This window comes from Lissotriton vulgaris, chromosome 6, assembly GCF_964263255.1.
Source record: "Lissotriton vulgaris chromosome 6, aLisVul1.2, whole genome shotgun sequence".
Classification (NCBI taxonomy): Eukaryota; Metazoa; Chordata; class Amphibia; order Caudata; family Salamandridae; genus Lissotriton; species Lissotriton vulgaris.
In genome coordinates, this window is record NC_141694.1 from 1264001312 (window position 1) to 1264026413 (window position 25102).

Genomic DNA, 25102 nt, shown 5'->3' on the forward strand with positions numbered 1-25102 from the left:
TTAAGCAGATAATCGGCTTTGCCGATTCCATGGGTAATTTAACCAGCAGCATAATGTCTTTATTTTACTAGGTAGGCAAGGAGAAGATTAGTTACAATTGTGTGACTTAGGTTGATAAAGGAAGGACATTGAGATTCACCCAGAAGGCCTGGGAGCCAAGGACGAAATGTGGTCAACATGGCTAACACTGTGGAAAAATATGCTCAGGACTGTACCCAGAGTGGATGGCATGTGCAAGGGGCACTATGGGAATTCTACTTGTGGGTAGCTGGTTGTTGGAATTAGGGAAAGTGCCCCACTTTTTTCTTGCATTCGGAGAGAGAGCATCCTAGAACAAGCTCTTTGCGCTATTGGCTTTATGCTACTTGTCCCATTAATGGTGGAGAGGGTTCTTAGGAAAACTCAATGTACTGACACCTTTTCTTTTCTATTGACTGTTAATAATGACTTTTCTCCCCTTTACACTTCCATGCTGAGAAAAAGAACCATTGCAGCGTGTCTCTAGAAAAGGTCTAGAACTAATGGGCCCAGCCCTTTCATGTTTACATTGTGAAGATGCCTCGAGGAACGTGTTCTATGTTCTTTAGAGTACAGCTCACTTTTACCTCTTAGTTATTAGATGACAAAATAGCAAGACAGTTTCGGGAAAAACAGTTCCATCCAGTCCGGATAAGCGCGAGACTAAACACTTTCTACAACAAGCATTTTGAAATGTTGTGGTGTGTGCTCAAGGCGATATGCTGTCCCTGTAATATCAGCCACTCGCAGGGGTGGGGAAGCACATGCTCGGCGCAAGCATGTCTGCAAAGCGCGCTTGTCAGCTCTGCTTTCTTCTGCCCTGAGGAGAAGACAGCGTAAAGGGGAACAGCTGGAGCATTTCAGGGTATCGCGTTTCTAGACTCGCCCCCTTGTAGCGTAGGGGTCAGGTGTCGGAGGAGGGACTAGGGCAGGCACGGCTCCCCCCGCACACCCTGCTCCGCTGGCACACACAGTTCTGCCACCGCTGACATAACCCTCCTTCCAACAAACAGCCCACAGCCCAGAAGAGTCCCGCCGCCGAAAGAGCTACCGTAACGACAACACCATGACCGCCAACACAGAGCTCCTCTTCGACCGCCTCGGACATTTCGGAAGGTAAAGTTTACTTTCTTACTCTATAAAAAGCGCTATAGAACGGAAAGTCTGGGCACCCGCGAGGCAAAACGCGAAGGAAAAAAACAAAACACATCATCAACCGTTGGGCGGTCGCGTGCCAGAACGCAGCGCAGGGGGCAGCCGCCTCTGTCACTTTGGTTAGCCGCTTGATACCAAACCGGGCCCGAACTAAGTTGCGCAGTCGGGGAACCAGCTCCGCGGCGCCCTGCCAGTCCGTGATCGGCTAACTGAAGCGGCAAAACGTGCGTCGAAGTTACACAACGGAATTACGCGCAGCCATATTTCTTGTCACAAAACCGTTACTGGACTGCTCGGTACTCTCGAGCAAACAGCGATTTTAACACTGGCTGAGGCAGAGCGACTCCTTAAATAGTCTCTCATCGTAGCTGCTCAAGGACCAGCAGTTCCATGCGCTCCGTTCAGAGCCTGCGCGCATTGGTCGGCGACTCGGTATTTGCATAATTAGCCACGTTGTGCTGGTGTTCTTTAGTCTTCTGCGGCTGCCTACAGAGATTGTCCACAGGAGAAAATGCGAAGTTACTCCTTTCGAGGAGAGTCTGACAGGCTTAGAGGGTAGTGTGGCAGTGCACGAGGGGCTGGTCTGACACGTCAATGTGGGGGCCCGTTTTATGGTCTGGTGGGCCGGATTTTTAGGTGGAAGCCTACCAGACAGATTTTTGTTAAGGGCAACTTGGGGACATTTGCGAGGCTTACCTGGGAATGCATTCCGCCCTTTGATTACCATTAACTTTTAAAATCACATTAGCTTGCTGTCTATTTTCCGGCTCTATTTGTTTTAGGCTGTCCAGCTCCAGTTTGTCCCTTCCTTGTCCGAACCCTATGTACTGTACCCTATGTACTGTATTTGCCCACCAGTGCTCGCTTTCTGTAAACAGGCCTTTACATCTTGTTCTCCTCTTGCCACATTTGTTGTGCATTTACAGACAGAGCAAATGGTCAGGTTTTCTCTTTCAGGGAGCTTGGTGTTTATTTTTCTTTCTCTAACTTCAAAGTGAGAGGATTTATGCAGCACTCATGCTGGCTCCTGAGAGTTCTTGAGGAAGGCTGTACAGTGCTATTTTTTTCCTAGCACAGAACATTTAAATGTCTGTAAATGAACTGTGCAGGTATTTCAGAATATATCAGAACAGCACAAATGAAGCACATTTTTTGATAATTCTGGAATGTGTTGAAAACAAATATTTTAAAACAATCAAAACAAATCCATATACTAGATGATGACATTTCCACACATATCCTTTTAGTGTTTTGTATACCTTTATCATTGAAACTGTATGTTTGTGCAAATATAATGGTGATTTCAATTGAAAATGTGTTGACTGTACTGGAAGTGTGCTACCACACCATGCATATTCCACTCCACGCCACTGCACTTTACTCTGCACCACTCCATGCCGCTGCACTCTACTGTGCACCATCCACTTTACACCACACCACTGCACTGTGCACTATTCCATTCTACGCTTCTCTACTCTACTCTATGCCACTGCTCTCTTCACCACTGCACTCTGCACCAATGCACTCTACCCCATTCTAGTCTACGTCACTCTACACCACTGCACTCTACGACACTCTACTCTGCAACTCTGCACTCTCCATCACTGATCTCTACGCCACTCTACTCTGCACTACATCGCTGCACTCTGCAGCACTCTACTCTATGCCACTATACTCTACTCTGCACCACTCTACGCCATTGCACTCTATGCCTCTCTACTCTGCACCCCTCTACGCCGCAGCACTTTATGCCACTGTACTCTATGCCACTTCACTCTGCACCACAGCACTCTACGTCACTGCATTCTGCTATGCACCACTCTAATCCACTGCATTCTATGGCACTGCATTGTGCACAGCTGAATTCTATGTTGCTGCACTCTATGCCACTATACTCTGCAACACTTTACGCCAATGCATTCTACATCAGTCCACTCTACTTAATTTACGTCACTCCACTGTAAAGCACATATGCCATTGCACTCTAGTCTACTCTGCACCACTCTGCTGTACGCCAGTGTACTCTATACCAGTGTACTCTACTCTACACCACTCTTCTCTACGCCACTGCACTCTATGCCACTCTACACCATTGCACTCTAGGACAATCTACTCAGCAACATTGCACTCTATGCCACTGAACTTTATGCCATTCTGCTTTGCACTATTGCATTCTTTTGCCAATGCATTCTACGTCACTCTACTCTGCATCACTCCACTCTATACTACTTCACTCTGCAGCACTCCACTCTACACCACTGCACTGTAGACCACTGCACTCTATGGCACTATACTCTACTCTGTATCACCCTATGCCACTTTGCTCTGCACCATTCTACTCTGTACCACTCTACACTACTGCACTCTCTGCCACTTTACTCTGCACCACTGCACTCTATGCCACTGTACTCTATATCAAAATACTCTCCACCACTGCATTCTGTGCAAATCCATACACCACTACATTCTAAGAAACTGTATTGTACATCGCTAAATGCTTTGCTGCTGCACTCTACACCACTGCACTCTACACCACTTTGCTCTGCATCACTCTACGCCAGTGCACTCTACATCAGTCCACTCTACGCCGCTCCATTGTACATCACACTACGCTACTCCACTTTATGCCATTCCAATACACAACACTTTATTCCACTCCACTCTTTGCCATTCCACCCTACAATACTCCACACCACTTTCCTCTATGCCACTTACTTTTTAGCCATGCTGAACAACAGCCACGCTGGTGTAGAACATGGCTAAAAACGTTGGCAACCGAGCCAAGATGGTGGATGCAACTTGAGAGTGCTCCCGGACCCCTCTGCCATCCTCTCACAATCCTCACGTTCTGCGGGCCATCCTGTCTTAAATTTGGTTGTCCCCTCTGGCTAGGCCCTGGGTGTGCGGAATCCCGAGCTTCATCGTCCCGCTGCGGCCGATCGGCCGGGCTTCACGGTCAAGATGGTGGCCTCCTCGCCCTGAACGCGACGCCTGCCGCCCTCGGAGTGTTTCGCCTGGCCTCTTTCCCGCGCACCTGAGCGAGCGGAGGAGCCCTTCTGCTGCTGGATCGCCCAGAAATAATCGCCGGCCTGCGGCGGTACCTGCATCCTTCTCCCCGCCTCACCCGGCCGGGCTCGAGCGGGCGCGGCTGAGGCTTCCTACTTTCGCCTGTTGGCACTGGAATGAGCGGGCCCAGTGTGCAGCGGCCCGGTTGCCTGATCCTATGATGATGATTGGGATTGCTCCGGGCCCCCACCAGCGGCGCTGCTGCAGCATCGGCTGGCATATCAGGCGGCAGGGGCTGGAGGACGGCGGCTGTTGCTTCCTAACGACCCGAGGCGTGGCAGACGATCGAGCAGGTGAGTCCCGGTGGCAGAGGGGGTGCAGGGACATTTGTTGGGGGCCCTCCTCGCGCGGGGAGGCTGACTGGGGCGGGAACTGGCCCCGGGTAGTATCACCCATCGTTTGGCCCGGCTGGGTCCCCTCCCCCTCCTGAACTCTGCGGTAGCAGGGCCGGCTCCCCCGAGCCTTGATGACTTCCTGAGGCGGCATCCTGCGGCAGACAATGGTTCACTGGCTGGGGGTGGCCTGAGATGTGATATCAGCCGCATTCATCGAGCAGCGGGAAGCCCATCATTGAGCCCCTCAGCTACCCTCTTGCCCTCCGGCTAATCCCCGCCTGGCCTGAGGAGAGCGCCGGAGTGGTTGCGGAGGCAATCCCCCTGGCAGTGCCCCAAAGCCCTGGTTCCGTCCCATCATCTTCAGAGGCAGTGATTCTGGCAACAGGTGCATTAGGCCGCACACGTCGAGCGGTGCCCAGCTGCACGTGAAGACCTCCATCAGTGGCCCCTCGTCCTGCATCTACTGGGTCCACGGGCCCATCTTGCTGGGGCCGGGGTTCTGGAGTGGCCCCCTCCCCCATAGGGTTTGTAGCCTAAAGGGGTGGAGCCGGCCGCTTGCCTCAAGCGGTGCTGGGCCCGTGGGGGCTCCTCTTCCGCCGGCTCCTCCGGCCTCTCCAATGCCGCCCTGCCTGAGCACCCTGTGGGCCCTGCGGGCTGGAGCCTTCCTGCGGCCCTGGCCCAGCATTCTCTCCCCCCCTTTTTTTGTTGCAGGAGGGCCATCCTGCCTGGGGAAGTGGAGTCAGCCGCACATATAGACTGGATGGTGGCGGGTTTGAGTGGGCATCCTACTTTGCTCTGGCTGCCCCCTATCTGATCTTGGCCCATCCGGGGAGGACCACCGGCCCCCTGCTACAAGGTCCATCTGCAGGCACTCTGGGGGTCCCCTGTGGAGTGCTACAATGAGCAGAACTGAGAGACTGACGAAGACCCCTGCCACCCAAACCAAAATGGACCGTTTCACCACCTTGGATGTGGGAGCGACCGGGGTGCTGTGTAACAAGAGCCTCCACCGCCCGCGTATGTATCCACTATCCTACAGGCCATCCACGCCTCACAATCCTCGGTGGAGGGCAAAATCGCGGAGGTGCGAGTGGACATGACCCTCATCCAGCAAGTCCTCCGAAATGCCACGGCACGGATCAAGGAGACTGAAACCCGAATTTCCACCATGGAAGACGACATAAAGCAACTTAAGGGATAGGTGGCTTGTCTCCAGTCGCACACCCAAGAGTTGCACCGCCGGGCGGAGGATCCGGAAAATAGGTCCTGGCGCAACAGCCTCCGCCTAGTAGGCTTTCCGGAGGGAGCAGAACAGGGCCACACAGTGGAATTCCTGGAGAGGTGGTTGCGATCATGAGTTCCTGAGGGCTCTCTCTCCCCATGATTCACGATTGAGCGGGCCCACCGTTTTCTCGCCCCTAAACCACCACCAGGTGCGGCGCCCGACCGGCCATAATGCAGGTTCTTAACTTCAAGGGCCGTGACGCCATCCTGCATGAAGCCCGCAAACAGCAACGACTCCGCTACAAAAAACATGCAATCATGATCTTCGCGGATTACACCAATGAGGTCCAGGGTCAGCGCCGCTCCTTCGGTGAAGTCAAACAAAAACTCAACATCCAATATCGCCTCTTCTTTCCGGCTTGCCTGCGAGTGGTGTTCGCTAACAAGACCCTGTTCTTTGACAATCCTACTGAGACCTGGACCTGGGTGACAGAGGAGCGCTATCTGCGAGCCAGTGACCGGAATCCACCTCCTGGGGAGGTGGATGGCGGCCCGTCCACCCTGCGCTTTCCGCCCCCTGGCCTCAGCGCAACCGCTCGCACAGGCGCTGTGGTCCGAGACGTGCCTGGTCAGACTCCCCGTTGGGCCCTTCCCGACAGTCAATATCGCTTTTCGAAGAATCCTCAGCTGGGAGGCAATCCGGCTCGTCCGGCCACCTGCACCGCAGGGGTACTTAGCCCCGGCACTCATTGCTGTATCTCCCAGATACGGACCTTTCCCGGAGCCGCTCCTGAGAGACCCTGCTTGAATTTGCCTCTGCCTACTGGGCTTACCTCCGCAGTCGGGGACTGTGCTTAGACTCATATTGTTCTTTATCTTCCCAACTGACTTGATTATGGACATCTTGTCATTAGGAGGGGTCCTCCAAGCTTTCCCATTCCCAAGCGTTCTAGTTTGGTCTTTAGTTACCTTGATTATTGTTAGGGGGTCAGATTCTTTCGTTCCTGAAGTGTAGGGTGGGGGTGGTGGATGGGATGGGGGGGACCGTTGTCCTGAGGTCTCCTTTTAGTTAGTTTAATTTTTTTTCAGTTTTGTCACACCAGCACTCACATGGCACCCCGACCTGCACTCGATGGGATGCGTGGACTTCCCTCTGGACACCTAACCAGGCCTTCTGGCAGCCCAATTTGGTGTCGGGCCTCCCTTTGGGATTTTACTGCCACACTGACACCCAGCTACTATGCCTGATACACCTCTGTTAAGCGCATCATGTCCTGGAATGTTAATGGCCTCTTGGACCGTTTTAAGCGCATGGCTGTATTACTTTATGCACATCGCCTTGGGGCAGACATCCTACTGTTACAAAAGACGCATTTGTTGGGTAATCACTGCCCCTTTTTAACATGCTACGGTTACGGTAGGATTTGGCACTCAGGGTTCACTCGGGGATCCCGGGGCGTGGCGATCCTGGTAAAATGTTCTCTTCCAATTGTGGACTGTGCAGGTAGTTCATGATGGCGCGGGCACCTTTGTGGCCCTCAGTGGCACAGTAAACAGTAGCCCCCTCAATCTTGTGCCATTCTATTCTCCTCCCTCAATGTTAACAACACTAACCCAATCGGCTGATCTCTTAGCGTCCCTACCCCTGAGTCCCACTTTCCTCAGGGGCGACTTCAACATGGTCTCCTCACCTGCCTTAGATACGACTGGTTCCCCCTCCCCTAGTAGACTTGTGCAGGCAAAACAGCTGACGACTTGGTCCGAATCGTTTGGTCTATGTGATGCATGGCGTATATGGCACCCACACTCTAGACATTTTACACACACCTCAGCGGCGCACCACACGCAGGTGTGCATTGACACTGTCTTCGTCCCATCGACGGACTGTCTCATGATTCAAGATGTCGCTATCCTCCCCGTGGCATTTCTGACCACTCCACAGTAATGATTTGCACGGGCACCCCTCCAGACTCTATGCGTCAGACGTGGAGGTTAAATGCTTGGTTCCTTCAGGACAAAGATTTCCGGAAGGTGGTGGGACGGGAACTCGGACAATACTTTCTGTCCAATGACGGGTCCGTCTCCTCCCCGGGCACCCTGTGGGAAGCTGGCAAGGCCATGATTAGGGGGAATGCCAAGGGCCAGCTCAAGCTCCAGCGGCAGGCTCAATTGGATCAAATTACCTCACAGGAGGCACAGGCCCTGCGCCTTGAGCGTGCCTCCGCCCGATCCTCGAATGCTTTCAAAGCAAGTCCTCTTACCCATCTCTGCTCGGAGATTAAGCAATTGTCGCTGGAAGCAGCCAAACTCCTCTGTCGCTCATCCGTGTCTAGGGTATATGGTTGGGGTGACAAAAATGTCTCACTCCTTAACCGCTTATCCCCACACCCTAGGGCAAATTGCATAATCCCTGAAATCGTGGCGCAGGATGGTTCGGAGTGCCGCTCCCCAGCGGAGATGGCCCATGCCTTTGCCTCCTACTACCGCCAATTATATGAGGTTAGAACTCCAACTCTCTCTCTCGCGGGTCTACAGGAGGTCGGGAACGGCCACCTTCCTCGCCTGGACCCAGTCAAGACAATCTAGACCGCCCCATCACCCGCGCAGAAATTGGGGAAGCAAGCACCCTTATGTCCTCCGGCAAGACACCAAACCCAGATGGCCTCCCTCAAGAATATTACACTCACTACCGGGATACTCTCACCCCTCATCTTGCGTAACTGTTTCGGGAGGCTGTTGAAAAAGGCTCCTTCCCCCAAGAGACGGACATGGCCACCATTGTGTTCTTCCCAAGTCTCAGCCACCATCATCACGATGTGTGGATTACTGCCCTATCTCCCTCCTCAATACCGAAGTAAAACTGTTCACCACAGTCCTCTCCCAGCGGCTCAAACCCCACTTATCCGCGCTGTTTGAAATCCCGACCAATGCGGGTTCATGCCCTCACGTGGTACCAACACTGCCTCCATAGAATAGAATCAGCCTTGGCTCACCACCACCTCCTCACCCCATACCTTGCGATTCTTCTTGTAGACTTTGAGAAGGCTTTTGATTCAGTGGACGGGAGGTTTCTGGAGGATGTCCTCGATGAAATGGGACTCGATCCCCGTTTCTGTGCCATTGTCAGGGTTCTCTACGCTCATCCTCGGGCTCTTGTCCTGGTGAATGGGGTTCTATCGGAGCCCTTCTCGGTCTGCAGGGGAAACAAAGCAGAGTTGTCCTTTTTCCCCCCTGCTCTTCGCTTTGGTGATGGAGCCCTTGGCGTCCCTGATACGGTTGTGCGAGCACATGCAGGGATGGGACTGGCACAACACCGAAACTGACAAAATCACCCTTCATGCTGACGAGGTTCTCCTCTATTTAGCAGATCCCGCCCATTCTGTGCCCATTGTCTCCGCATCCTGCAATCCTTCGAACAGGCCTCTGGCCTCCGGTTGAACCCCAACAAATCGGTTCTAGTTCCCATCCACCTGTCCCGAGAATGCTTCGACTGGCAATCCACTATACCACTTTGCCGTTAATCTTTCAAATACCTGGGGATATGGATGACCCTACTCCCTGACCATAGGTGGGCCCTCCACGTCACTCCCTTGGTGAGACGGGCCAAGGCGGACCTCCAGAAGTGGCAAACATTGGCCCTGAACCCCATGGGGAGGGTCGCCCTCTTTCGAATGAAGGTACTCCCCTGGTTCCTCTACGTTCTTCAAAACACCCCCCTGTGCTTCCACAGGACCTGGTTCCGCAAATTGGATTGCATGGCCAATAAGTTCCTTTGGGGGAAAAGTAGGACCCGACTGGCGCTGAATGTCTGTAGGATCCCCTCGTGCGACAGGGGTCTGGGGATGACTCACCTATATCTGTATGACCTTGCCACGCGACTACTCTCTATACATGACTGGTTCAACAGTGGATGGTCTGACCCGGCTTACAGGCTCGAAATGGGGGAATTGGGCCTAACCAAGGTTCAGTCCATGCTGTACTGGGCTCCTATCCCATCCCGCCTACCAGAGGTGACATGCTCTGCGCTATTGGCCTGGCGGGTGGCACTGCGGCACACCAAGTGGACACATACACTGACCCAATGTACACCCTTATGGCACAGGACCTGGATCAAAGAGGTTAATGGGCTGCAAAGTTTCCAGGCATGGGACCTTATAGGTATCTCACAACTAGGTGTTGTATGGGTGGGGATCACATGCGTTCCTTCAAAGACCTTCAAAATAGATACTCCCTGCATCAATCGCAATTCTATTGGTACCTGCAACTGCGACATGCCCTCCACACGCACCTCACAACAGGTACACAGGTTCCTGATCATAGCCCGCCTGAGGCACAGATTATGTTTGGGGACCTGGGAAAGGGTGGCATCTCCCGCATTTACCGCACACTGATCAATAATACTCCTACTTCCCTAGACCGACTGCGAGCTCAATGGGTGGAATGGGTGGGCACCCTGGAGGAGGAGGATTAGCGCGACGCCCTTATGGGCCCTAGGAAGGTCACCGCCTCCACCAGGCTACGCTTGGTACAGCTCTACTACTTACATGCAGCCCACCTCACCCCAGTGCACCTTCACCGAGCGGGATTTAGCCCAACCTCCGCTTGTACTAGATGTGGTCATGACCCAGCTGATTTCCTCCACATGGTATGGGCTTGACGCGGTTCTGGGGGGACATCGAGGAAGAACTCACAGAGGTTTTGGGGTGGGAGGTTCCCATAATCCAAAACACACGATCCTGGGCATTACTGACTGGTTGGATCGGTCTCGGAATGAGAAGTTATTTTTCACTACAGCAATGATGGTAGCCAAAAGGGACATTGCAGACTCCTTGAAATGCCCTGAACCTCAAAGTGTTGGACGCTGGCGGACTGGGGTGGATTGGTGTGCCACGCAAGTAAAAATCATGTATGAGGCACGCTGGTGTCCCGAGAAATATCGTAGGGTCTGGGGGAAATGGTAGGGGCGTATGGTTTAGTCTCAAGGGGAATGACCAAATCCATGTTGTTCTGCATTTATTATTGTCTCTAAACTGGGTCGCGCAAACCCTTGTATGTACTCCTAGATTTTCATTGTGTCGTGATGACAGGCTGGTGTCTTCTATCAACTTATAAAAATCAATAAAACTTTGTTTATAAAAAAAACATTGGCAAAGCAAAATAGCTCTTGCGTAGGTGCGACCTACTGGCTTTGTCAATGCTTGATAATGTTGGTACTTTTGATGTCCCTGATGGATAGATGAGAGAGTAATAAAATGGGCGGGGGAAAGGATGTGTAAACTGTTAGGTGGATGGATAGGTAAAAAGATGAAACAGTAAATGTAAATCTGAGAGTGATGGATGGAAAAAAGAAGTTGATGGATGAAAGGCTTTATCGACAGATGGTCAAACCAACTGATAGATATAGGGATGTATTGATAGATGCAGTCATAGATGATGGATGTGTGACCAGATGGATGGAATCGCCAATAGATGGATAAAATGGTGAAAGACTGAATGATGGATAAAATAATTAATTGATTACAGAATGTAAACCTGAAATGGTGGATATCAAGAGGTGGATGGAATGGTGAATGGCAGATTGCATAGATGCTTGGATTAAGAGACAAGGAAAGCTCTTCTACGGAGGGTCAGGCTCCCTTGCTTCGCTCTGTTGGTCCTATCTGAGATTTGGTTCAAAGTCAAGGGTATTTTAATTTTGTGGCTACTTCTTTGATGTAGACCCATCACACTTCTGAGAGATATATTGTGTATCCTAAAGACCGGGTTGGCACTGACCCAATAGTGCAAGCACCACAGTTTACTTGTGTTAGACCTGGCATCCTTGGCATGGTTTCCCCAGTCTTTTTGACTCTGCCGCCTATATTTGTGATTGTGTGCTGGACTTTGTTTTAGCTGGTTTGTGTACTCTGGGCACTTTACCACTGCTGATTAGTGCTGAAGTGCAAGTGCTCCCTGTGTAAACAGTGATTAACATTGATTATCCATGATTGGCATATTTGATTTACTGGCAAGTCCCTAGTAAAGTACACTGTATGTGCCTAGGGCCTGTAAATCAAATGGTACGAGTGGGCCTGCATCACTGGTTGTGCCACCCACACGAGTAGCCCTGTAAACTTGTCTCTGACCTGCCACAACAGTGTCTGTTAGTGCAGTTTTAAACTGCCATGTCATCCTGGCAAGTGCAACCACTTGCTAGGGCTAACCCTTCCCTTTTACTACATGCAAGGTACCCCTAAGGTAGGCCCAAGGTACCCTCATTGGCAGGTTGCAGAGTATATGAAAGGCAGGACATGTACTGGTATATTTTACATGTCCTGATAGTGCAATACTGCTAATTTCCTTTTTCACTAGTTCTCCCATAGGTTATCATTGGAGCTGCCTTGTAACATTTTGCAAGTGTAACTTTCAATTGGAAGAGCAAGAGATTTGGAGTTTGGGCTCCCTGAGCCCAGATTGTAAAAATACATATTTTAGTGAAGTTGGTTTTTAAGTTGTGTGTTTGAAAATCCCACTTTTAAAAAGTGGGCATGTTCTTACTTTACCATCCTGTGCCTCTGCCTGCTTGTGGAATCTGCACCTGATTTAGACTTACTGCTGGGTTGTTTCTGCACTCACTATAGACAGTCACACAAAGGGAGCTAAGGTGTATCCTGGATATCCTGATGGCCCTTCCTGAGCGAGAGTGGTGGGAGGAGTTGTCACTGACACCTGAATTGGGCTGTGCCTGGCCTCTTACAATGCTGTCTCCACCCCCTGTAGTGTGTCTGGAGCCAAGGCAGGGATCTTGTGCACAATAAAAACTTTCCCTTGAAGTATACATACTTAAAAGTCCAAAAGGGGGTGTAAGTATTGGACCTGTTATCCCACATTTTTAGAACACTTCTGAAATGGGGAATCAGCCATGAGGAAGAGCTGAAGAGCTGTAAAAAGGAGTGTTCACCTTTACTGTGTGCTGCTTTGCTAGGTTGGCCTGCAGTTGCTGCTCCTGTCTATGGACACTGCAAGAACTGAACTTTGCTTTCTTGAATCCTGATTTCCCCAGGTTCTCTAAGGGCTTGTGTGTGCTTGCCTCTTGTTGGAAGTCTCAGGGCAAGCAAAGACTTCAACTGCAGCATCCCTGAACTCCACTGCTGGGGGTTCTGACCTGCCAAGTGGTGCCAATTTCAGTTCTGGGCCCTTGGAGGTGGTTCCTGCTGCAAACAACTGTAAAATTGACGCATCGCCCATCCAGCGCCGCATTTCCAACGCAGAACCGCAGTGCGGGAGAAGTTCCCACACACTACTGCCGTACAGCTGGTGAAATCGGCACAGCACCTGTTTGTGGCTCGAAGAGCCGCCACAACCCAAGTTCATCGCACCGTGTCTCCAACGTCCAAGAACACAGCACTGACTCCGACATAGGCTCTACTGTGCAGCAGAAAGAATCAATGCATCACTGGTCTGGGGCTGAAAGAATAAACGCAGTACCTGTGTACTGCCGCCGCATTGACCTCCTGCGCATCTGGATTTCCACGTTTCGTACCTGTGTGCCAACTTGATCAGCGCACCACCTGCAGACCAGAACCATCTTCAGAGTTCGACGCATTCCTTCTCCTTACAGTTCGGGACCGACGCAACACTTCTCCTGCGTGCAGCGTTTCCCCAAGGGCACAAGAACCTACACATTGCTGTGTTTTATTATGCTTCCCTCCTCTGCAGCTGTTTTGATCTGTGGATTTTGACACATCAAAGATACTTTGTGTAAAATCACCACATCCATAGTGTTCTAAGAACAGAATTTCTTAAACCTTTAAAAGCTGATATTTTGAGTTATGTATGTTGGATTTTTGTCATTTTCGTCTTTGGTTTAGATAAAGATTGGTTATTTTTCTAAACTGGTGTGGTGTCCATTTGTAGTGTTTTCACTGTATTACTGTGTGTGTTATGTACGAATACTTTACACATTGCCTCCAAGATATACCTGATTGCTCGTGCTAAGCTATCAAAGGGGTGAGCAGGGTTTATTTTGATTCTGTAACTCCCTTACTCTGATTAGAAGGAGGGGTCCCTACTTGGACAGGGTGTAAGTCACTTCCAACTAGAGACCCTATTTCTAACATTGGTGGTCAGCACTGAGGATAGTACTTGTGTTCGTATTAGGCTATACAGTGATTGGTGTACACTGCTGCATAGTGCAGACCATTATGTGATCACATACTGCTTTTTGATTTTTCCTGTTTTTTGTGTCAACCCTTGAAGTTATCTACAAATCATGCCCCAGCTTAGTGAGCCAGTTGAATTTGCATAGGTTGTGTTTGAGATTGAGAGGTTGAAGTCCTACTCAGTGTGTCAACTGAAACAAATCTGCAAGGATCTTAATTGCCCTGTGAAAAGCTCCTATAGGAAGGAGGAGCTGCAGAAGACTTAGGGCCTTTTGGGCATCAAGGGAAGTTGGGAATCTAGAGGTACCGTGCTAGCAAGGGGAATTTGGAGCTCAGGCTCTGCCTGTGGGAGCATCTTCCAGGGGTGGCAAAGGTGTGTCATTCAGGAGTCTGTCCACAGAGGAGCTAGAGGACGGGCAACAGGCTAGAGAGCATGGGAGAGAACTTGAACACTTCAGGATGTAAAACAAAACGTTGGAATTGGGAATTAAAATGTTTGAAATGAAGCACCAGCTGCAGGAAAAGGAGAAGGAGAAGTCCCTTGCTCTGGAGGAAAAATACATTGCTTTTGGTTTATAAGTTAAGTTTGAAGGAGCTGGTTATCAAGGCCAAGCAAGCAGAGTCCAGCCTACATGGTGGCAGTGTACGTCCAGTGCAACCTGAGGGGATAATACACATTCCCAGGGATTTGGTAAAGTATTACAAGTGGGAGGAGGTCATACATGGTTGGGTTTTAGCATATGAGGCAGCTTTCCACGTGAATCAGGTACCGGACATACATACAATGGGTTTACAGAGAAACAGGGAGACCCTACTCACTAAGGAACCAGGGTAGTATTTATATAGGAAAGACAGTGGTTTGTGTGGAATAATATATTATGAAGTTATGATACACCAGCACAATCGCAATATGGAGGGTTAAGAAATGGCAGAGGGCGAAGGAACCACTAACACAACAATTTCAGTGTAGCATATTTTATGGATTTTTAAATAAAATTAGAAGTAAACATTGTAAATCAAAACAACATTTGTGCATAGTGTCCCAGGTGAAAACAGGAACCTAAACCTAAATAACAATGTGAATATTATATACAAGGTTTCCACAGTTTGTATAAGTCGACCATTATCAAAATATTTCCATGTGAGCGGCAGCTATATACAGTGATATGCGCTGGGAAAATGGTTCGCTTCTTCTGTTTGTCGACGGCGTTTCGACCCTCAAAACAATGTGGGGTATCTTCAGGACGATTGATGAAGGGAAATGTGAAGGGTAATCAAATGAAAAAGAGCATAAGGCCCATGTACCAGCACAAATGTGAAAAAAAGGAAAATAGAGGCCGTTAGATAAAAAGGGGTACCTGAAATTATGACTGCGCAGCCTCGTGAAAATGATGTGCCACACATGAAGAATAGAAGAAAAGAGGTTTACCCACATGAGAACCCGTCCGGGTACTAAGATTGTGAGAAGAGAAGTAGAACGTTGCGGTTATCAGTAATTGGACAATGTGCTATGCGTAATAAAATACTGGTGCCCCAGAGGTTCTTACCTCAATGTGAGGAAAGGCTGTCAATCCAATAGGGTATGTAGGTAGGCCAGGAAGGCTCAATTAATCTTCCCTACAGCCGTAGCGTTGGAGAATCCCTTTGTAGGTGAGCAGTGACAATGCACTGAGAATTTCTCTGGAAGAATTTGTTCCCCAACAAGAAACATTTGTCAAAAAAACCATGTATATGATTAACCTGGTAGATGGGATGCCCTACAATTTGGAAACTGACATTTTAGCTACTTTCAACATTAGTTCACTATAAACCAACATACCTCAGACTGAGAGTATAGCAATTATAGAACAACTGTTAGAAAGTAGTCCTAGACCCACAACATTTATAATCACACTATTACGGATTGCCCTACAGAGCAATTACTTTCTATCAGGCTGCAACTACTACCAGCATTGCTGTGGCACCAGCTTGGGAGCAGTTTTCATGCGAAATCTGGCAAATATCTACATGAACTATGTGGAGCAAACATTTGCTCTCAACATCAACAATGTGTACTGCTCCAACATCAAATGTTGGCAGCGGTACATAGATGACATCTTTCTGATTTGGACAGGAAGTGAGACAGACTTTAGCAACTTTGTCACGTACCTCAAGACCATCCAGACCCATCTCACACTTACATCTACAGTACATAAATCCACTATCGCATTCCTTGATTTAAACATTAATCATGACAAAGGGAGACTATACACTTCCCTCAATAGGAAACTCACTAAAAAGAACACCCTCCTTTCATACCAAAGCGTTTCATGTTTTGAGGGTCGAAACGCCGTCGACAAACAGAAGAAGCATACCATTTTTCCAGCGCATATCACTGTATATAGCTGCTGTTCACATGGACATTTTTTGATAATGGTCGACTTGTACACACTGTGGAAACCTTGTATATAATATTCACATTGTCACTTAGGTTTAGGTTCCAGTTTTCACTTGGGACACTATGCACAAATGTTGTTTTGATTTACAATGTTTACTTCTAATTTTATTTACAAATCCATAAAATATGCTACACTAAAATCGTTGTGTTAGTGGTTCCTTCGCCCTCTGCCATTACTTAACCCTCCATATTGCGATTGTGCTTGTGTATCATAACTTCATAATATATTATTCCACAGGAACCACTGTCTTTCCTATATAAGGACACACAATGGGTGGCGGTTCTGTGAAAGTCTAGTTTCCAGGGTAAGGATTCCGGTACCCCAGGTCAGAAGAAGCCTCGGATCTCTAGAGGAAAGCCTGCAGTGAGATGTGCCCACAAGTGTTATGCAGGAGAGTAACATGCGGGGCAATCCCTTGTGGACACCTGTACCCACTGGTGTGCAGGCACGAGTGTTGGCCATTGTAGTGCTTGGGGAGGAGTTGTATCCAGGAGACGGGTGGGCGCCAGCTGAGAGGACCCTTGTCTCACTAGGGGACAGTGAACTGGTCCAGAGAACCCTCATGCCTGAGAACACTAGGAAGTACAGGCATTGGGTGTCCATCAATGGACAGAGGGTGGAGTCTCTGAGAGACACAGGAGCCAGTGTGACTAGGCTAAGGTGTCACCTGGTGTCTGAAGAGCAGGTGGCCCCTGACACGTTTCACCACGTGGTTGCAGTGGACAACTCCGAGCGCCGGTACGTGGTGGTGCAGGTTCCCTTTGAGTGGGCGGGGGGAGTCTCAGGTTCTTGAGGGTAGCTGTGAGCCCATCCATGCCTGTTGATTGCCTGGGGGAATCCCCTTGGGGTGAGGTGGAATGGTGGTCACATTTGGAGATGGTGGGGTTGTGCTCTGTTTTACAAGCTGTACATTGACGAGAAGAAAGGAAATATTTATGGGAACATATTTTTATGCACTCCTTGGGTAATTATAGAAAAGTTACAATATTTCTTAATTTTGTTCTGCTGCACCTTAAAAAAAAATAGATAACTTGTAATATCTTTTTGCAACAAAAATCTAACAACTTTTTGGATGCGTTTTAATTTTGCTCTAGAGATTCTATTTTTATTTGTCTAGTTTATAAACTTGCTCTCTTTTTCATATGAAAGAGCCACTCACCGAGGATTTAAGTGATTTATGGGAAAGGTGATTTGTGACTATGTATTATAAGGAATGAAGTACCCCCTGCCGTACATGATAAGGACATTGCAAGTCAGCTCAGAGTTACATAACCTTCTAAAAGAACTCCTTGGCTTCTTGCAATAGCTTTATAATGTTTGGGAGGGGTTACTTTATCCCATATATAAAGCTTAGGTATTTACCCGTAAAGGGTATTTTGGCACTGGTACAACATATAAAGAAATCAGTGCAAAAACAGGAAACCAGAAAAGATTAGCAAAAAGTGGAAGGAGGGTAGGTCAACATGATGCATCATGATATGATTCAAAGATGAATGAATGAATGAATACCCTCTTGTATAGCGCATGGCTACTCTCGAGTATCCCAGCGCTGTAAGACCAGAGGACATAGAAAGACACTATTAGAACAAGAGTGTCTTTAATCGCTTCCTGAAAGCAAGATGGTTAGACTCATGCCTGATGTTGTCTGGGAGTTTGTTCCATTCTTTGGCTGCGTGAACAGAAAGCCGACGGCCACCCATCCGAGCCAGCTTCACCCTGGGGGCTACCAGCAAGTTCCGCTGGTTGGATCTTAGAGATCTCACTGATTGATGGCGACGAAACAGGGGATCAAGAATGGACGGGCCAGCATTATGGATGGACTTATGCGCCAAGCACAGGGTTTTAAATATAATCCTTCCCTGGATGGGTAGCCAATGGAGAGATTGAAGTGCGGCCTTAGCTGAGCATCTTTTGGGGACTTTCATGAGCAGCCGAGCTGCACAATTCTGTACAGATTGCAGAATTTTTATGGTGCCGACTGGGGCCCCCATATAGACGGCATTTGCATAATCCAGCCGCGACAAGATCAGCGACTGGACCAGCATTCGTCTAGCTTCAAATGGCAGGAGATCTAAAACTTTTTTTAAGACTCTCAGCAGTCCATAGCAGGTCGCGGCCACCTTCTTAGCCTGGTAATGAAATCCTAGCGAGGAGTCTAACCAGAGCCCCAGGCTTTTTATTTGGGTCTTAGGTACCGGAGGGGGTCCTAGGCAGTACGGCCACCAAGGGTCCAGGTTAATTGGGGCTTTGTAGCCCAGAAGCATAATGTCCGTTTTGGTCCCATTTAACTTTAAAAAGGAGGAGGTCATCCATTCCAGGACCTTGGTGAGACACGGGGTCATATTATTGATCCCCTGCTCTAAAGCATCATCCCTCACCAAAGAAACAACCAGCTTCGTGTCATCGGCGTAGGTAACAAGTTGGATTCCCCAGGGAAGAACCACCTCAGCCAAAGGTCTCATGTAAATATTAAACAAGGTAGGGCTGAGGGATGATCCCTGGGGAACGCCGTGATTCAATTGCAGCTGGCTGGATGACACCTCTCCCTCAAAGACAGAGAAGCTTCTGTCTGATAGAAAAGAATGGAGCCATTTGATGGCCAGTCCGGAGACCCCTGTGAGATGCAGTCGGTGCAACAAGAGAGAGTGGTTCACAGTATCGAAGGCTGCGCTGAGGTCCAACAGGACCACCGCAGCACAGCCTCCTGCATCCACGATACCCCTGACTGCCTCCACTACCGCCACCAGAGCTGTCTCTGTTCCTTGTTTTGCTCTGAACCCTGTCTGGGTGGAGTGTAATCCATCAGTAGATTCAATAAAGGAAGAAAGAGCCTGGTTCACATGTTTTTCAGCTATTTTGCTGATGGCTGGTAATAATGAAATAGGCCTATAATTGGCCAGGTCTTCAGGGTCCAAGCTGGGTTTTTTCAGCAGGGCTCTGACCTTAGCCTTCTCCCAGTTGGGGGGCACTACACCCGAGGCCAGAGATGCGTTAATGACCTGCATCATTACTGGGCATACTGTCCCTGATACCTGTTTAAGGACTGCAGCCCAGTGTTCATTGACTGACTCTGAATCTGAATCTGAATCTGAATCTGATGATAAAGCCCCAGACTTGCACATTGCCCTTGGGTCTAGGGAGTTCACTTTTTGGGTCAATGTGTATATCTGTTTGGCATTGGTTGAGCAAGGTAGACCAGTGAAGTGCAAACAGTGTTTAGATAGAATTACACAGAGGGCAGATATTTTAGTTCCTAGGCCCTGGTCTTCAGTTTACATATCCCTTTACAAGTTATATGGGCATGTGGGTATAACACATATGTATATGTATATTTATATATATATATATATATATATATATACACATACCGTCATTGATGTTTATGACGAGTGAGCTTTAAATGGCGTTTGAGAATTTTACACTGGTGAACACTGACGAAGCCTCCGGGCGAAACGCGTCTGTTGTGGGGGTAGGGGCTCTAATTTAATAAAATTCTATGAAGCTGAAGGTATGGCGTGCTGGTCTTCTGTCTAGCCCTACTGGAGTGGACTGTTTGTGGATATATATATATATATATATATATATATATATATATATATATATATATATATATATATATATATATATATATATATATATATATATATATATATATATATATATATATATATATATATATATATATATATATATATATATATTCCCTAATACCATAAATCAGGCTAATTGCAGGTTGAGTGAAAAATGCAGTGTCATGGTTAGAAAAATTATGGCTATGAGGAATGTGCACATTTTGGCATTTTCTACCCTCGTTCAGTGCGATATTGAAATAGCCCTAACCTTGCCTGCTGTTGGAATGTGTACTGGTATCAGTGTGTCCTGCACCAGGAAGTGTACGTTTTGGCAAACGTCCTATGTACAGTACAGTATGCACCATGGTATGGTCAAGTATTTGGAGCCGAAATGCATTTAAAGTTTGCATCTGTGGCTTATCTACTTGAAGCGTTCAAAGATTGCTGTCCTGCACATGGGTACGAACATGGGTAGAGTAATTTAGTCATTTAAAAAAAACGCATCTGAAAAAAACACCCTCAGGGTCTCGACCAAAGTTTCCAAAAGATAGGGCACAAGTAGGACCAAAGGTTGTTTTTTCAAGTAAGACAGAGTAGATAAAGGCTCTAGGGTCCGATAAAGTAAAAGAGATGGGCTTGAGTGAAATTCTACCATGGTAAACAGTAGAACAAACACCAGCACTATAAGTAGTCCCTTTATCTCTGGTGTTAGTTCTCCAGTTACCTTGTCATGCTGGTGCTATGACAACATTGCCGTGGCTGCCTCATTAATGATTTTCAGACTGTGGCCGCCTGTACCATGATATAGGCCGCAGATCAAGCATTTAGTCTATCTGTGAAGCTGTGCTGTGCACATTGACAGTAAGCAATTATAATGTGAACTGCCACTGCAAACCACCCCGAACAACTGTACATTTCACTAAACATTACTCATGATCATTGTTTGAATATTACATTGCTCTACAATTTTGGTCACGTACGTCTATGTATATTTTCTTCAATGCTCCTTTTTGAGTCTCATCTAAAACCGCACATGCGTTGTGTCTTGCGAGACGTATTGTTTTCTAACAGTGGGCTTAGAGGCCACGCATTGCCTACTGTTGGTTGACTTCACTGTCACCCTCATTTGCCTGCGTCTTATTGGTCAGCTGGCATAACCTTCCTTCCTCTTGTTGTGTTTGTCTCTCCCTTGGAGCATGGATGCATTGCATGTGTCCTTCCACTGCTCATTTTTTAATGCGCTACTTTTTTCTTTTTGTTTAAGCACTCTGCAAAAGTACATATTTTTCAGCAGTCTTCCTCATGTACTTCTCCCCCTCTATGTTCCTCCAGCCCACCGCCTCTGTCTTGTTGCTTGCCCTCAGCCCATTACTTCATCCATCTGTTTGTCCATGTTTCTTGCCCCAGCGCACCCTCCCTCACATTGCCTATACTGCTTTCCTCCTCCTGCCTTCCATTATCCATGTTGATCCTCCCACCCGCCATTTTTTAGGCGCTACCTTTTTCTTTGTGTTTAAGCACTCTGCAAGAGTACATATTTTTCCGCAGTCTTCCTCATGTACTTCTACCCCTCTGTGTTCCTCCAGCTCACCGACTCTGCCTTGTTGCTTGCCCTCACCCCATTACTCCATTAGAGAAGTGTGGCTCAATGGTTAGAGCGGCGGACCCTGATGCAGTAGTCTGGCCGGGACCAGGGTTCAATTTCCGCCTCGGCGGGTCTTGGGCTCAATTTCCTCGACCTGACCTGATAACTCTCGCTTCAGTGCCTATTCTAATCATGAGTCCCACTCTGCACCTCTGGGCAATAGCTTGCTTAATCTCTACAACGGCCCCAACAACGCTGAGGATGCCTGACTTCACCTTGGGGGTGCCCAGAAGTGGGCTCCTCACAGGGAAAGGCCAGGAAGGGTTCCTCGGCGGTATTCGTACAAGCGCCGAGATGCCTACGGGTAGTCGTGCGCTATACAAGTGCGTAATCATTTCATCATTTCATTTCCATCGATCCGTATGTTCATGTTTCTTGCCCCAGTGCACCCTCCCTCACATTGCCTATACTGCTTTCCTCCTCCTGCCCTCTATTGTCCATGTTGATCCTCCCATCCGCCATTTTTAGGCGCTACCTTTTTCTTTGCGTTTGAGCACTCTATGAGAGTATATATTTTTCAGCTGTCTTCGTCATGCATCCCCCCCTGTGTTCCTCCTGCCAGCCGACACCTGCTGTCATGTTGCTTACCCTATCAATGCATCCTTCCATTGTCCATGTTTCTTGACCCCACGCACCTCCCTCACATTTTCTGTGCTGCTTTCCTACTCTCGCCCTCTGTTGTCCGTGTTGCCCCTCATACCTGCCATCCAACCCTATGTTGTCTGTGTTTCCCCTCTCACCCTTCTGCCCTCCCTCCCTCCCTTTTCCCACACCTTCAGTTGCCCATGTTGAAAATCTTTATTACCTCTCACTCCTCCATGTTGCCTCCTTTCCAGCTCCTTGTTGCTCCCCTTCCTTCCATGTTGCCTCCCGCCCTGCAATAAAAAAGGGCTTTGATACAGCTAGCGCTGCCTGCATCATAGTCTTTTTCCACACCCTCCATGGCCTGAGTTGCCCCCACCACACGCCCTCCCTCCCTTCCTGTTGGTGTCTGCCTTGCCCTCCCTCCCATCAGCAATACAAAAGTGATATGATGCATGCCAGTAATGGGCGTGTTATAGGGCGTTTTTATTTATTTTAACTTTCAGCAGTGATGAATGCCAGCTGTGCTGCTGTACAACATGGCTGAAAAACAATGGCAAAGTCAATAGCTCTTGTCTTTTAGATGAGACCACTGCTCCCTGTGAGGTGCGCGTGCGTGCACCTGTCTCACCTCGAGCGCGCAGTGTGGTGTGTGGAGCGTGCACAGGTAAGTTCAGCAGCAAGTGCCTCATGCACTTGCTGCATTTATTTTGTTGAAAGGGCGTGGCTGCCGGGCAGATTGTATGCCTTTTTGAAAATATTAATGTTAACTGCAGCGCCTGTCATGCGCTGCAATTACCATGATCACTTCCACAAAGGCATACAATAGCATTTATATAGCGCTGAGAAGGCGTTGTAAGTATTTAAATTTCACTATTTTTCTTTTAAAGCACTATGGGTAGAGGAAGCTTTACTCTGACAAAAGGCAACATTGTTTTATGTGTAGCGTACAAAAGTATGAATCTTCTGCCTAAATCAGAAGGCTTTGCATGTGTACTCGAAATATGCTCCAATGTACTCATGATACACCTGCTAAACATATATGTCAGGGCTTAAGATCTGATGTCACTTCTTGTGATGCCACTTCCTGTGATGTCACGTGCTGTGATGTCATGCGCCTCACGTGCTGCGATGTCACACGCCGTGATGTCACTTGCATACTGATTAACTAGGTTAGTCCCCCCCCACTTCTTTGTTAGGACTTGTGCCCTGAGACAGACGCGGCAAAATACCAGTGGGGCAGCACACTATGCTGAGTACAGATTTGTAGCTTAACAGCATTAAGACACTCCCTGTTTAATGTGTGTGTAATGAGTGGTTCTATAAAACGAATTAAATCATCTCATAGAGAGTGGAAATGGTGACTTGAGGGGCACTTTTAAAGGGTAATAGTCAGGGAATCACTGGCGGAGGTGGTCATTGGGGCGCCAACAAACATTGCCGCACAGGGCGCCACCAGCACTAAGGACGGCCCAGTGCTGGGCATATCGTGTGCCCTGAGAAAGTATCCATGTTAATTGCAGCGCATGATTGGCGCTGCTATTAACATGAATACTCACAAAATCTGCACTGATATTTGTCGCTACACCCACATGCGCGGTCGGGTTCCTCTAGAACATAGCCTTGGCTGCAGTGCACGGAGACCTTACACTGCCGCACATAGAGGAAAACAATTAGAGGGGACATTGGATGAGACCTATTGTCTTTGCCAATGCTTATTTTTAATTGTAGTTTAAAGCTAAATTAACCACTCCCTCCACGTCCAGTCACTTGGACATAATATTTTAGGTATGCTTTTTTTGTTTTTATTTTTTAGCAGCAGATGCAGTAAGTAATCCTGTGAAAATAAGCCATTATCCTAGGAGCAGTGCAGACTGTCGCCCCGGTTGCGTCCTTCCCGTGAATGCCACCCAATAGCCTGTTTTGCTATATGTTACCTTCGAAAGCGCTATTACAAATTCTAGGGAAAGAGAGAAAGTTTGGGGAACAGCCTGCTAGTACTGTTTACCTGATTACTCCTGTTACCAGGATTAGTGAGTGACCAAGGATTAGCCTTGTCAGTGGTATTCCTGTTAGTCCATGGTATTCCTGCAATGCCATGATGACTTGTTTGGGAAATATACCAGCACCAGTTCTGGTCTCTGCCATGGCACTATTGGCCTGGAGTGTCAGTCTATTTGCACACCTACAAACCATAGTTCTGACCTTTGAACTTCAACTGTAACCTTCTGTTGGTAGTATCCAGCTCGTTTTGTATGCTCTGTTTCATCATTGCTACCAGGTCACTATACCCGTAGTGCCCCATTCAGTTTTGGCTGCAAAGTAGTTTTTCACTTACTCAGCTCTGTCTATGTTTGATAGATCTTATATGAAAAAGACCTTTGCCCTATCTTTGGGAAACTGTGATCGCAAACCTGCTAGTTTTCTTCATCAGGGACACCTCCACGGATGCCACCGGAAAGAAAGATTATGCAGTTCAGGTCCCTTTGTAGTGTGTGATTCTGCAATATAGTGGTGTCATTATGCAGCTCGCACAACACAATGGAGGTGACGCGGTTACGTTATTGCGCCACCAGCATCCAACTACTTTTGGCTATAGTGGGGGAGCACCTACATATGCTTAACTGTCCTCCCCCCTACATAAGATTGCTTTTCCTAGGCTTTCTGCCTGCACCTGAGGATATTGTGTTGGAAGGAGGAACGGCCTCTGCCCCGGCTGGCTCTCCCAGGTGAGTTGTGACCAGTAGCATACTCTAAATAACTACACATGCGTACAAAGATGCTACAAGGTGGATGGCCTTTAAAAGTTGTGTAATCAATCTTTACAATCGAATCAAAATAATTTGTTTTGGAAGCGGCCCCCTGCTAGAGTCTACATCATTACTTCTGTCTCCAGGATTGTTGACTGACCTTGGTTGGCCACTGG

The 25102-nt window shown here is 48.2% G+C and overlaps 1 protein-coding gene across 1 annotated transcript in view; it reads left to right on the forward strand.

The window, feature by feature from the left end:
- Positions 1–928: 928 nt before the first annotated feature.
- Positions 929–25102, forward strand: part of SLC22A16 (solute carrier family 22 member 16) — a 335928-nt gene continuing 311754 nt past the window's right edge. The window contains exon 1 of the mRNA XM_086927382.1: positions 929–1134. Coding sequence (XP_086783508.1) covers positions 1085–1134 — 50 coding nt within the window. The 5' untranslated portion in view covers positions 929–1084. The remainder of the gene's footprint in view (positions 1135–25102) is intronic.